Source organism: Bufo gargarizans, chromosome 5, assembly GCF_014858855.1.
Source record: "Bufo gargarizans isolate SCDJY-AF-19 chromosome 5, ASM1485885v1, whole genome shotgun sequence".
NCBI classification, from domain to species: domain Eukaryota; kingdom Metazoa; phylum Chordata; class Amphibia; order Anura; family Bufonidae; genus Bufo; species Bufo gargarizans.
Window position 1 is genome coordinate 200,289,537 of NC_058084.1, and position 14,040 is coordinate 200,303,576.

Genomic DNA, 14,040 nt, shown 5'->3' on the forward strand with positions numbered 1-14,040 from the left:
GACGGCACACCAGGAAAAATAGTGGCGACTGGGGACTGAATAACGAGGGAAGGCCGCCGCCATCAGGCTGCAGAAAGCCTCAGTTTCAAGCCTAAATAGCAACATTTCCAGGGCCAGCAATTTGGAAAGGTGCACATTTAGTGCTATGACCTGTGGGTGATTGGCTGGGTATTTGCGCTTTCCTTCAAAGGCCTGGGGTATGGACATCTGTATGCTGTGCTGGGACACAGAAGTGAATGTGCTAGCTGATGGTGCTTCCGAAGGTCCAGGTGCAGGGTGGGAGGCATCCGGGCCTGCGTCTTGGACAGGGGATTGGCCAGCACGTAACACAGGGGAAGAGGAGGTTGTGGTGTGACCCGCAGACACTGTGGACCCAGGCGTTCGGCCCACCTATCAGGGTGCTTTGATGCCATGTGGCGGATCATGCTGGTGGTGGTGAGGTTGCTAGCGTTCATGCCCCTGCTCATTTTGTTAGGGCACAGGTTGCAAATGACAATTCTTTTATCATCCGCACTTTTCTCAAGAAATGCGCCAGACTGCGGAACACTTACCCCTTGGCAAGAGGGTGCTCTGAGGAACAGTTGTGGGCCTGTTTGGTGTGGCCCTCCTTCTCACTTTTGCCACCCACTGCCTCTTCCAGCCTGTTGCAGTGCAGCAGATCCCTCCTCTCTGTACTGCTGTCCTCGCTCGGCTTGCCACCTTCCCAAGTTGGGTCAGTGATATTTTTATCAGCCACTACCTCCTCTTCCATTTCTTCACTCTAGGTCATCCTCCTGACTTGTTGACCTAACACGAACCTTGCTTATTGACAACTGTGTCTCATCCTCATCATCAACCTCTTGAGACACTAATTGCTGTTGATTTATTGGCAACTGTGTCTCATCATCATCTACCTCATGAAACACTAATTGCCGTTCCCCACCGTCATCTTCTTCTGACTGTGGATGCTCAAGAGTTTGGGAATCAGTGCATAAGATCTCCTCATGTCCCTTTTCAAGCGGGCTTGATGAGAAGCCCAAATCAGGGAATGGCACTGAAAAGAGCTCCTCGGAATATCCGAGTGTGGGATCACTTGTTTGCCAAGACTCTCCATGGTGGGAGGAAGGAGGATCAGGGTGATGATTCTGTAGACCAGACTCTTGGCTACTGAGACTGGACTTTGTGGAAGACAGGGTGGTGCTTAACTGTCTGGAAGCATTATGTGCTGCAATCCAACCGACCACCTGGTTGCACTCGTGTGACTTCGAGAGTGGTGTCCTGCGCCGCCCTGCAAACTGCGACATGAAGCTAGGTATTGTGGATGAGTGTGTTTCTTGTGCTCTGGCAGCAGGCATAGTTGCACCGCGGCCAGGGCCATGGGCTCTGCGTGCACCATCAGCAGCACAGCCACGTGCCTTTTGCTTACTGCTCGCCTTGAGCATATTAAATGGTATATATTCTTGCAAGTATGTCACACGTACAGTAGCGCAGGTTTTGTAAGTGTATGCGCAATTCAATTAGACTGAATGTCACAGATATTTAGGATGCGCAAATGTTATACAGGAGATGTAGCAGAGGTTGTGTCACTGTCAGCAGCGGCCAAACAATTGCACGCAATTTAGCTTAGGTTGCGCTAATAATATACAGTACAGACCAAAAGTTTGGACACACCTTCTCATTCAAAGAGTTTTCTTTATTTTCATGACTATGAAAATTGTAGATTCACACTGAAGGCATCAAAACTATGAATTAACACATGTGGAATTATATACATAACAAAAAAGTGTGAAACAACTGAAAATATGTCATATTCGAGGTTCTTCAAAGTAGCCACCTTTTGCTTTGATTACTGCTTTGCACACTCTTGGCATTCTCTTGATGAGCTTCAAGAGGTAGTAACCTGAAATGGTCTTCCAACAGTCTTGAAGGAGTTCCCAGAGATGCTTAGCACCTGTTGGCCCTTTTGCCTTCACTCTGTGGTCTAGCTCACCCCAAACCATCTCAATTGGGTTCAGGTCCGGTGACTGTGGAGGCCAGGTCATCTGGCGCAGCACCCCATCACTCTCCTTCATGGTCAAATAGCCCTTACACAGCCTGGAGGTGTGTTTGGGGTCATTGTCCTGTTGAAAAATAAATGATGGTCCAACTAAACGCAAACCGGATGGAATAGCATGCCGCTGCAGGATGCTGTGTTAGCCATGCTGGTTCAGTATGCCTTCAATTTTGAATAAATCCCCAACAGTGTCACCAGCAAAGCACCCCCACACCATCACACCTCCTCCTCCATGCTTCACGGTGGCAACAAGGCATGTAGAGTCCATCCGTTCACCTTTTCTGCGTCGCACAAAGACACGGTGGTTGGAACCAAAGATCTCAAATTTGGACTCATCAGACCATAGCACAGATTTCCACTGGTCTAATGTCCATTCCTTGTTTTCTTTAGCCCAAACAAGTCTCTTCTGCTTGTTGCCTGTCCTTAGCAGTGGTTTCCTAGCAGATATTCTACCATTAAGGCCTGATTCACACAGTCTCCTCTTAACAGTTGTTCTAGAGATGTGTTTGCTTCTAGAACTCTGTGTGGCATTAACCTGGTCTCTAATCTGAGCTGCTGTTAACCTGTGATTTCAGAGGCTGGTGACTCGGATGAACTTATGCTCCGCAGCAGAGGTGACTCTTGGTCTTCCTTTCCTGGGGCGGTCCGCATGTGAGCCAGTTTCTTTGCAGCGCTTGATGGTTTTTGTGACTGCACTTGGGGACACTTTCAAAGTTTTCCCAATTTTTTGGACTGACTGACCTTCATTTCTTAAAGTAATGATTGCACTCGTTTTTTTTTACTTAGCTGCTTTTTTCTTGCCATAATACAAATTCTAACAGTCTATTCAGTAGGACTATCAGCTGTGTATCCACCTGACTTCTCTACAACGCAACTGATGGTCCCAACCAAATTTATAAGGCAAGAAATCCCACTTATTAAACCTGACAGGGCACACCTGTGAAGTGAAAACCATTACAGGTGACTACCTCTTGAAGCTCTGCTGCAGCTCTCCCTGGCTAAGACTTAGCCGAACCATGTGTCATCGGGTGCTATATAGAACTTGATGACGCGCTCCGGCCAGTCAATCGCTGTAATGCCAGTAATCAACATGGCTACGGCATTGCATTGAGGGCCAGTACTTCGCCGCACGTTTATTGGCTGCATAGGAGGAGACTCTAGCATCGCGCTCGAGCACACGTGGTGTTCGGCCGAACACAGCGATGTGCCGAGCATCGCGATGCTTGAGTGAAAATGGTGTTCGGCCGAGCATGCTCGCCCAACACTGCCTAGGAGTATTGCATGATTTTACAAGAGATGGCCTATCTTTTGACCACCATATTTCTCAGGGTATCCATGTCAGACAACTAGCATGAACACATTGACCAGTCTGCTGCTTTCCTTCTATTATAAAGCTGTTTTCCCGCACCAACATTAGGGGAGAAAACAGAATACACCTTTAAAACAACAGTTCATACTCATGTATGGCTCCTCAGAGCTTCCCCTAGTTAATCGGCATTAGATACTGAAGATGGACAACTGTCAATCAGTTGTTTGCTGGGCTGACATCAATCTGAACAGGGGGTTTCTTCATGAGGAAAGCTTTTGACATTACATTTTTCATTGAAATTCCACAATTTTTTGTACTTGGGCACAGAAAAGAAATTGCATGCAGTGCACTGAAATTCATTTTGCCCTCCCCTATCATCCAATTTCTGTGGAATTATGATTACATCTCATAATATAATTTTAATAGTATGACAAATATACATTATCATTTACATACCCCATAGTTTAAAGGGGTTATAAAATACTATAGCAGACCCCACAGAGTGTCCGGCCCACAATTGTGATCATACTAACGTGGTCCCCACCTCTGGGTCCAATCACTATTGCTTTGTCAACAGGATGTTGATATCAGCACAACAGTGAGATGAATAGCTGGCCGTAGAGTGATCGAAACCAAATCCAGAGGTGGGGACCAGGTAAGTATGACCACCACAGCAGGTCAGCCACTCTGTAATGTCTGCTACAGTGTTGGATAACCCCCTTTAACTTACTAATTGATATGCAAAGCACATGGTTATATTGAGAAACACAGATATGTTTACCTCATGCCTACTGTAGGTCTCATTCAGAAATCCAGAATATCTCTTCCTCAGATACTTTCCCAGCTCATAGTGTTGCTCAATGCCAAGCTGTAAATTAAGAGTAACAAGTACTGATGAAAAAAGAAAATGGCAGGATTCCTATTTACATTATCATAATTTTATGATGTATGCATAGTGTTGGAAAACCAGGTTGTTATGTACAGGGAAGAACACATTTTTGTGTTGTCCATTTCCAATGTTTCCCACTTTGCTCATGTAAAGAGACAACTACAGTACATAAAAATGCTTGGTCCACATAGTTGTAATTATAGCTTTTGTTTCCATTTTTGGCTATTTTTTTCATTGCCCTTCCAGACATGTAATAAAAATCAATTAATAATTTGTACGTTCCTTGCAATGATGCAATGATGCATTGACGTTGAGGGAAAATGAAAAGTTATGGTTCATGGAATGTGGGGACGAAAGAATGCAAGAACTCAATCCATCCTAAAGGCTTAAAAGTCTGCGTTTTTCAAGGGGTAGTCAGACTAAAACATAAAATTAGGCTACATGCACACGACCGTATGTGTTTTGCAGTCCGCAAATTGCGGATCCTTAAAGAAAAACAGATGATGTCCATATGGCATCCGTTTTTTTTGAGGATCCATTGTATATGCCTATCCTTGTCCGCAAAACGGACAAGAATAGGACATGCTAATTTTTTTTGCAGAATGGAACCACGGACAACGGATGCGGAAAACAAACGGTTGACTATCGACATTTTTTAACAGCTCCGAATGGATGGGTCCGCATCCTATCCGCCCAAAAAATTGAACGGACGTGGAAACAAAATAATATTGTGTGCATGTAGCCTTAAAGAGGACCTTTCACCTAAAAATAAAATTTAAACTAAGACTATAGCGTTACTTACATGTCCCCATGATTTCTTGAACGTTAATTCTTTTTTCATTCTGTGCCCCCGTTTGTCCGCTATGCCCCCCAGAATAATTCCCGCCGTCTATGCTAATGAGCCAGCCTCAAATGGGCTGGCTTTAAAAGTTCTCCCGGTCGTGATAGACGAAATCGCTCCAGTTCTCTGAAGTCTCGCGAGAACTGGAGCGTCTTCTCCCTGGCTAAGAGCGGAGCGCGCTGATTGGATGCGCTCCGTGCCAGGGAGAAGATGGAAGGCACGACCGGGAGAACTTTTAAAGCCAGCCCATTTGAGGCTGGCTCATTAGCATAGACGGCGGGAATTATTCCGGGGGGCATAGCGGACAAACGGGGGCACAGAATGAAAAAAGAATTAACGTTCAAGAAATCATGGGGGCATGTAAGTAACGCTATAGTCTTAGTTTAAATTTTTTTTTAGGTGAAAGGTCCTCTTTAAGCTAAGAAAGGGGTTTGTTAAAAAATTTTTGGGAAAGTTACTCACCTTATGAAATTCCTTCCATTCCAGTGCTGCGGCTCCTGTCCTGAACACATGACTGCTGAGGTCAGTGATTGACTGCAGTGGTCATATGAGACGGAACAGCACTTAATCACTTCTGATTCAGTGTGCACTGGAAATGTCAGGGATGGGGGACTCTTGCTATTTTATATACTCCACTACTGTTGCTTAGTTTTAATATATTTGGTCACATAAATCCTTTAAAGACACAGATTTTTTTTATTATTCATAAATTTGTAAGTCATACGTTTACAATTTATTCATCAACATAGCCATCCAAGGGCTTGTTTTTTGATAAGGATAAGTTGTATTTTACAATGGCACCACTTGGGGCATCTTTTATTAATTTATGGGGCATATTTAGTTCATTTTATTTATAGGGGGGAAATTTGATAATATTTAACATTCAGCATAAATAATGAAGGTCAATAATATATTCTGTAGGTCAATAAAAAAAATCTTGTTCTCGTCAGCCTAATGATAGGCGATGAGGCCTTCATTAGGCCCATCTCCACCAACAGATTGACATTGCGAAATTGCAGTGCAAGGTGCTGATGATGGTTACCGTGCCTCTGTTAAACCCTTAGATGCTTCAGTTGTTTTTGACCACATTATCTAAAGGGTTAAACTGTTGGATACAGTATGAGATCTAGGACCAGAGAAGTGGGACTATGCATTGTCCATATACAGGTATGCCGAATAAGAGCAGATGCTGAAAAGCATGAAGGATAAGAGAAGTGGTATTGTGTAGTGTCTGTATAAAGAGGGTAAGCACGAATACTAATAACACCCTGCGTACAGGGGTATACGAAGTGGAATGGTACAGTATCCAAATAAACAGAATAAGAGCATAACTTGAGAAATACATCCAGCATGCAGAACAATAGTAATACAAGTAATACTGTGCATTATCCATGCATATAATACTAATATATCACTAAATAGCTAAAGGCTCATGGGCCCTGGTGCCAGACTTCAGCTTGGCCAATCTTGCCTCAGTGCTTTGTGGCAAGGGGCAGACGTGCACCTAGTCGTTCTGCTGCCTGAGGCAAAAATTGAAATGGCACCACCCATGCCAAATCTCAACCTAACCACTTTCCTCCAGTCCTTTTGCTAAAGACATAAAACATACAGGATAATACTGCACCACATGCCCCTTACACCAAGTTATGTCTATTCTGATATAGATATTTTCTTTCCTCATCTTCTCCATTCAAACCACACCACCATGATAGAAACATAGAAACATAGAATGTGTCGGCAGATAAGAACCATTTGGCCCATCTAGTCTGCCCAATATACTAAGTACTATGGATAGCCCCTGGCCCTATCTTATATGAAGGATGGCCTTATGCCTATCCCATGCATGCTTAAACTCCTTCACTGTATTTGCAGCTACCACTTCTGCAGGAAGGCTATTCCATGCATCCACTACTCTCTCAGTAAAGTAATACTTCCTGATATTACTTTTAAACCTTTGCCCCGCTAATTTAAAACTATGTCCTCTTGTAGCCATTTTTCTTCTTTTAAATATTCTCTCCTCTTTTACTTTGTTGATTCCCTTTATGTATTTAAAAGTTTCTATCATATCCCCTCTGTCTCATCTTTCTTCCAAGCAATACATGTTAAGGTCCTTTAATCTTTCCTGGTAAGTTTTATACTGCAATCCATGTACCAGTTTAGTAGCTCTTCTCTGAACTCTCTCCAAAGTATCAATATCCTTCTGGAGATATGGTCTCCAGTACTGAGGACAATACTCCAAATGAGGTCTCACTAGTGCTCTGTAGAGCAGCATGAGCACCTCCCTCTTTCTACTAGTAATGCCTCTCCCTATTCACCCAAGCATTCTGCTCGCATTTCCTGCTGCTCTATGACATTATCTGCCTACCTTTAAGTCTTCTGAAATAATGACCCCTAAATCCCTTTCCTCAGATACTGAGGTTAGGACTGTATCACTGATTTTATATTCTGCTCTTGGGTTTTTACGCCCCAGGTGCATTATTTTGCACTTATCCACATAAATTTTAGTTGCCAGATTTCTGACCATTCCTCTAGTTTTCCTAAATCCTTTTCCATTTGGTGTATCCCTCCAGGAACATCAACCCTGTTACAAATCTTTGTGTCATCAGCAAAAAGACATACCTTACCATCGAGGCCTTCTGCAATTTCGCTGATAAAGATATTAAACAATATGGGTCCCAGAACAGATCCCTGAGGTACCCCACTGGTAACAAGACCTTGGTCTGAATATACTCCATTGACTACAACCCTCTGTTGCCTGTCCCTAAGCCACTGCCTAATCCATTCAACAATATGGGAGTCCAAGCCCAAAGACTGCAATTTATTGATAAGCCTTCTGTGTGGGACAGTATCGAAAGCCTTACTGAAGTCTAGATAAGCGATGTCTACTGCACCTCCGCCATCTATTGTTTTAGTCACCCAATCAAAAAAATCTATAAGATTAGTTTGACATGATCTCCCTGAAGTAAAACCATGCTGTACAGCGCCAGGTCATAGTGCGCGCTCTACAGCATGATGCTGTACAGTTGTGGCCAAAAGTTTTGAGAATGACACAAATATTAGTTTTCACAAAGTTTGCTGCTAAACTGCCTTTAGATCTTTGTTTCAGTTGTTTCTGTGACGTAGTGAAATATAATTACACGTACTTCATATGTTTCAAAGGCTTTTATCGACAATTACATGACATTTATGCAAACAGTCAGTATTTGCAGTGTTGGCCCTTTTTTTTCAGGACCTCTGCAATTCGACTGGGCATGCTGTCAATCAACTTCTGGGCCAATTCCTGACTGATAGCAACCCATTCTTTCATAACCACTTCTTGGAGTTTGTCTGAATTAGTGGGTTTTTGTTTGTCCACCCGCCTCTTGAGGATTGACCACAAGTTCTCAATGGGATTAAGATCTGGAGAGTTTTCAGGCCATGGACCCAAAATGTCAACGTTTTGGTCCCCGAGCCACTTAGTTATCACTTTTGCCTTATGGCACAGCGCTCCATCGTGCTGGAAAATACATTGTTCTTCACTAAACTGTTGTTGGAAGAAGTTGCTGTTAGAGGGTGTTTTGGTACCATTCTTTATTCATGGCTGTGTTTTGGGGCAAAATTGTGAGTGAGCCCACTCCCTTGGATGAGAAGCAACCCCACACATGAATGGTCTCAGGATGCTTTACTGTTGGCATGACACAGGACTGATGGTAGCGCTCACCTTTTCTTCTCCAGACAAGCCTTTTTCCTGATGCCCCAAACAATCGGAAAGAGGCTTCTTCAGAGAATATGACTTTGCCCCAGTCCTACTCCTCAGCAGTCCATTCACCATATTTTCTGCAGAAGATCAATCTGTCCCTGATGTTTTTTTTGGAGAGAAGTGGCTTCTTTGCCGCCCTTCTTGACACCAGGCCATCTTCCAAAAGTCTTCGCCTCACTGTGCGTGCAGATGCGCTCACACCTGCCTGCTGCCATTCCTGAGCAAGCTCTGCACTGGTGGCACTCCAATCTCGCAGTGGAATCCTCTTTAGGAGATGATCCTGGAGCTTGCTGGACTTTCTTGGATGCCCTGAAGCCTTCCTAACAAGAATTGAACCTCTTTCCTTGAAGTTCTTGATGATCCTATAAATTGTTGATTGAGGTGCAATCTTAGTAGCCACAATATCCTTGCCTGTGAAGCCATTTTTATGTAACGCAATAATGGCTGCACGCATTTCTTTGCAGGTCACCATGGTTAACAATGAAAGAACAATGATTTCAAGCACCACTATCCTTTTAACAGGTCAAGTCTGTAATTTTAACCCAATCAGCCTGACATAATGATCTCCAGCCTTGTGCTCGTCAACATTCTCACCTGAGTAAACAAGACGATTACTGAAATGATCTCATCAGGTCCTTTAATGACAGCAATGAAATGCAGTGGAAATGTTTTTTTTGGGATTAAGTCAATTTTCATGGCAAAGAAGGACTATGCAATTCATCTGATCACTCTTCATAACATTCTGGAGTATATGCAAATTGCTATTATAAAAACTTAAGCAGCAACTTTTCCAATATTTATGTAATTCTCAAAACTTTTGGCCACGACTGTACATAGTCAGGGCAATGCATCGCAGCACTCGGAGCAGACCAGGGAGAAGAGGTGAGAACAGCCTTTCACTCACCTCTCCCTGTGCCTCTTTCATACCAGTGAGCACTTTCATAATGGAAGCGCTCCCTAGTATTTACTTTATAAGGCGCATTGCATCTTTTAAAGCTTTGTGCCACTGGCGACTCCTACAGCTACGCCACTGCCAACATACGGAAAAAATGAAGTGGTCCTGTGCAGTGTCCATATATACATAAGATAGAATACTGAGAATTGCACACAGCATAGAGGGTAAATCGAAGTGGTGCCATGCAGTGTTGCTATATACAGAATAATAGCAGATACTCAGAATTACACACAGCACATGATAAGAGAAGTGGTATTGTAAAATGTCAAAAAATATAGAATATGAACAGATACAGAACTTTCATATATACCCAGCATACAGGACAAAAAGTAGTGTAAGGTTATAGCTACATGTGCAGTTTTTTTATGGGATTATTGAAGGAAAAAACAGGTGTGGATTCAAAAAAGGAGAGGACATTTTACTTGTCTTTAATACTTTCTCTCCTTTGATGATTCAATGCGTTGCATTAAAAAAATCCTGCACTTGTTGTCATATTCCTACTGTGCAGTGTCCATATATGCAAAATAAGAACAGATCCTGAGAATGCTACCAAGCATAAAGGACAATGGAAGTGGTACTGTGCTGTGTCCTTATATAGAGATTAAGATAAATATAAAATAAACAACCAGGGGCAAGAAAATTGGTACTGTTCAGGGTTCATATACAGTATATACTATAGAATAAGAGCAGATCCTGTAAATTACCTCCAGCATACAGGGTAAGAGAAGTGGTACTCTTTAACATCCATTTATACAGAATAATAGAAAATAATCAGAATTACACACAGAATAAAAGTCAAAAGAAGTGGTACTGTGCAGTATCCATATGTGCAGAATAGGAACAGATATTGAGAATTACACAAGCACACAGGAGTAAGAGAAAATGGTATTGTGGTGTGTCCATAAATACAGAAAAAAGTAGACACTGTGAATTACACTCAACATACAAAACAACGAGTTATACTGTATGGTGTCCATATACACAGATTAAGAGCAGATCCTGAACATGACATCCAGCATACAGGATAAGAGAGGTAGTACTATTTATCATTCATATATACAGAATAAGAGTAGAAACTGAGAAATACACTCAGCATACAAAGACAAGTGAAATGGTACAGCGCAGTGTCCACATATTCTGAGTTATGCCCAGCATACAGGAAAAATGGAAGTGGAACTATACAGTGTTATATATATATATATATATATATATATATATATACACACACACACACTCACCTAAAGAATTATTAGGAACACCATACTAATACGGTGTTGGACCCCCTTTTGCCTTCAGAACTGCCTTAATTCTACGTGGCATTGATTCAACAAGGTGCTGATAGCATTCTTTAGAAATGTTGGCCCATATTGATAGGATAGCATCTTGCAGTTGATGGAGATTTGAGGGATGCACATCCAGGGCACGAAGCTCCCGTTCCACCACATCTCAAAGATGCTCTATTGGGTTGAGATCTGGTGACTGTGGGGGCCATTTTAGTACAGTGAACTCATTGTCATGTTCAAGAAACCAATTTGAAATGATTCTAGCTTTGTGACATGGTGCATTATTCTGCTGGAAGTAGCCATCAGAGGATGGGTACATGATGGTCATGAAGGGATGGGATGGACATGGTCAGAAACAATGCTCAGGTAGCCTGTGGCATTTAAACGATGGCAAATTGGCACTAAGGGGCCTAAAGTGTGCCCAGGAAACATCCCTCCACACCATTACACCACCACCACCAGCCTGCACAGTGGTAACAAGGCATGATGGATACATGTTCTCATTCTGTTTACGCCAAATTCGGACTCTACCATTTGAATGTATCAACAGAAATCGAGACTCATCAGACCAGGCAACATTTTTCCAGTCTTCAACAGTCCAATGTTGGTGAGCTTGTGCAAATTGTAGCCTCTTTTTCCTATTTGTAGTGGAGATGAGTGGTACCCGGTGGGGTCTTCTGCTGTTGTAGCCCATTCGCCTCAAGGTTGTGCGTGTTGTGGCTTCACAAATGCTTTGCTGCATACCTCGGTTGTAACGAGTGGTTATTTAAGTCAACGTTGCTCTTCTATCAGCTTGAATCAGTCGGCCCATTCTCCTCTGACCTCTAGCATCAACAAGGCATTTTTGCCCACAGGACTGCCGCATACTGGATGTTTTTCCCTTTTCACACCATTCTTTGTAAACCCTAGAAATGGTTGTGCGTGAAAATCCCAGTAACTGAGCAGATTGTGAAGAACTCAGACCGGCCAGTCTGGCACCAACAACCATGCCACGCTCAAAATTGCTTAAATCAACTTTCTTTCCCATTCTGACATTCAGTTTGGAGTTCAGGAGATTGTCTTGACCAGGACCACAACCCTACATGCATTGAAGCAACTGCCATGTGATTGGTTGACTAGATAATCGCATTAATGAGAAATAGAACAGGTGGTCCTAATAATCCTTTAGGTGAGTGTATATACACATATATAGACATATATACATACACATATACACACACACACACACACACACACACACACACACATAGTAAGAACAGATACTGAGCAGTTACCCCCAGCATACAAGAGAAGAGATACTGTGTAGTGTCCATATTTACAAAATAAGAGCAGATACTAAGCATTACACTCAGTATACAGGACAGGAGAAGTGGTACTGTGCAGTGTCCATATATACAGAATAAGAGCAGATGCTGAGGATTACACTCAGTATACAGGTGTCACGGCGGACGTGCACTCAGACTCACAGATAAACCACCATCCAGGCTCTAGGCGAGAGGCAGGGGAAGGGTCACCTCCTAGCTAATCCCTGACCTCTCTCCCTGCACTGCTCAGCCCACATGCAGACCTTGGTGGTAGGTATGATGTGTCCCCGTGCCTGGGCTGAAACACCCTAAATTCCCTGAGATGGTGAAGACGGGAAATAGGAGCAGCCTGCTCGCACAGAACCTGGATGGGAGAGATGACACAAAACAACCAAGACAGCAAACAACAAAACTTGAAACCCCACTTATCTTTCTGAGCTGGGACAGACAACCTTCTTTTCTAGCTTCCAAGACCAAAGTGATTCCTATAAGTTGCTCAGAGCACTGGGATGGAGTGCTATTTAAACTAATGACCCCACCCAGTGCACCTGATGAGAGGCGGATCCAGCACGGTCCAAAACAAAACACTAAACTCGTGCTGCTATTCTGGCTGACCTCCACACATAGTCAGGGCGCGACATGACAGTACCCCCCCCCTTCTACGGGTGACCTCCGGACACCCCGGACCAACCTTATCCGGATGGGACCTATGAAAAGCCCTCACCAGTCGGCTGCATTGACATCCAGCGCCGGAACCCACATCCTCTCCTCAGGGCCGTATCCCCTCCAGTGCACCAGGTACTGAAGGGAACCCCGAAGAACTCTAGAGTCGAGAATCCTGGAGATCTCGAACTCCAAGTTTCCCTAGACTAGAACAAGAGGAGGAGGCAATGGCGATGGTTCCTCCGGTTTCACATATTTTTTTAGTAAAGACCTGTGGAACACATCATGGATCCTCCAAGTCTGCGGAAGATCCAGCCGAAACGCTACAGGATTGATCACCGCAGAAATTTTATACAGACCAATAAAACTTGGACCCAGTTTCCAAGATGGCACTCTCAATTTGATATTTTTAGTGGACAACCACACCAGATCACCCACACACAGGACCAGTCACACGTCTCTTGTCAGCCATTCGTTTATACCTCTCACCCATCTTCTCCAAATTCCTTTGAATCCTCTGCCAGATGAAGGATAAGGCAGAAGAGAATCTCTCCTCCTCTGGCATCCCAGAGGAACCAGTCCCAGAAAAGGTACCAAACTGAGCATGGAAACCGTATGCGCCAAAAAAATGGCGACTTACCCGTGGACTCCTGCCTACGGTTATTCAACGCAAATTCTGCTAAGGACAAGAATGAGGACCAGTCCTCCTGATTCTCAGCCACAAAGCACCTCAAGTAGGTCTCAAGGTTTTGATTAGTACGCTCCGTCTGACCATTCGACTGCGGATGAAAAGCCGAAGAGAATGAAAGTTGAATGCCAAGCAGAGAGCAGAACGCCCTCCAAAACCTGGAGACAAACTGCGTGCACCTATCAGAGACCACATCCGAAGGAATACCATGCAATTTCACAATATTATCCACAAAAATCTGTGCAAGAGAGTCTTAGCGTTAGGCAGACTAGTTAGTGACATAAAGTGACCCATTTTACTGAAACGGTCAACTACCACCAAAATCACTGTTCTCCCG

At 43.5% G+C, this 14,040-nt stretch overlaps 1 protein-coding gene across 1 annotated transcript in view; it reads right to left on the reverse strand.

Annotated features, from left to right (window-relative positions):
- ACP3 (acid phosphatase 3) overlaps positions 1-14,040 on the reverse strand; it is a 142,578-nt gene that overhangs the window by 70,024 nt on the left and 58,514 nt on the right. The window contains exon 3 of the mRNA XM_044294099.1: positions 4,123-4,209. Coding sequence (XP_044150034.1) covers positions 4,123-4,209 — 87 coding nt within the window. The remainder of the gene's footprint in view (positions 1-4,122; positions 4,210-14,040) is intronic.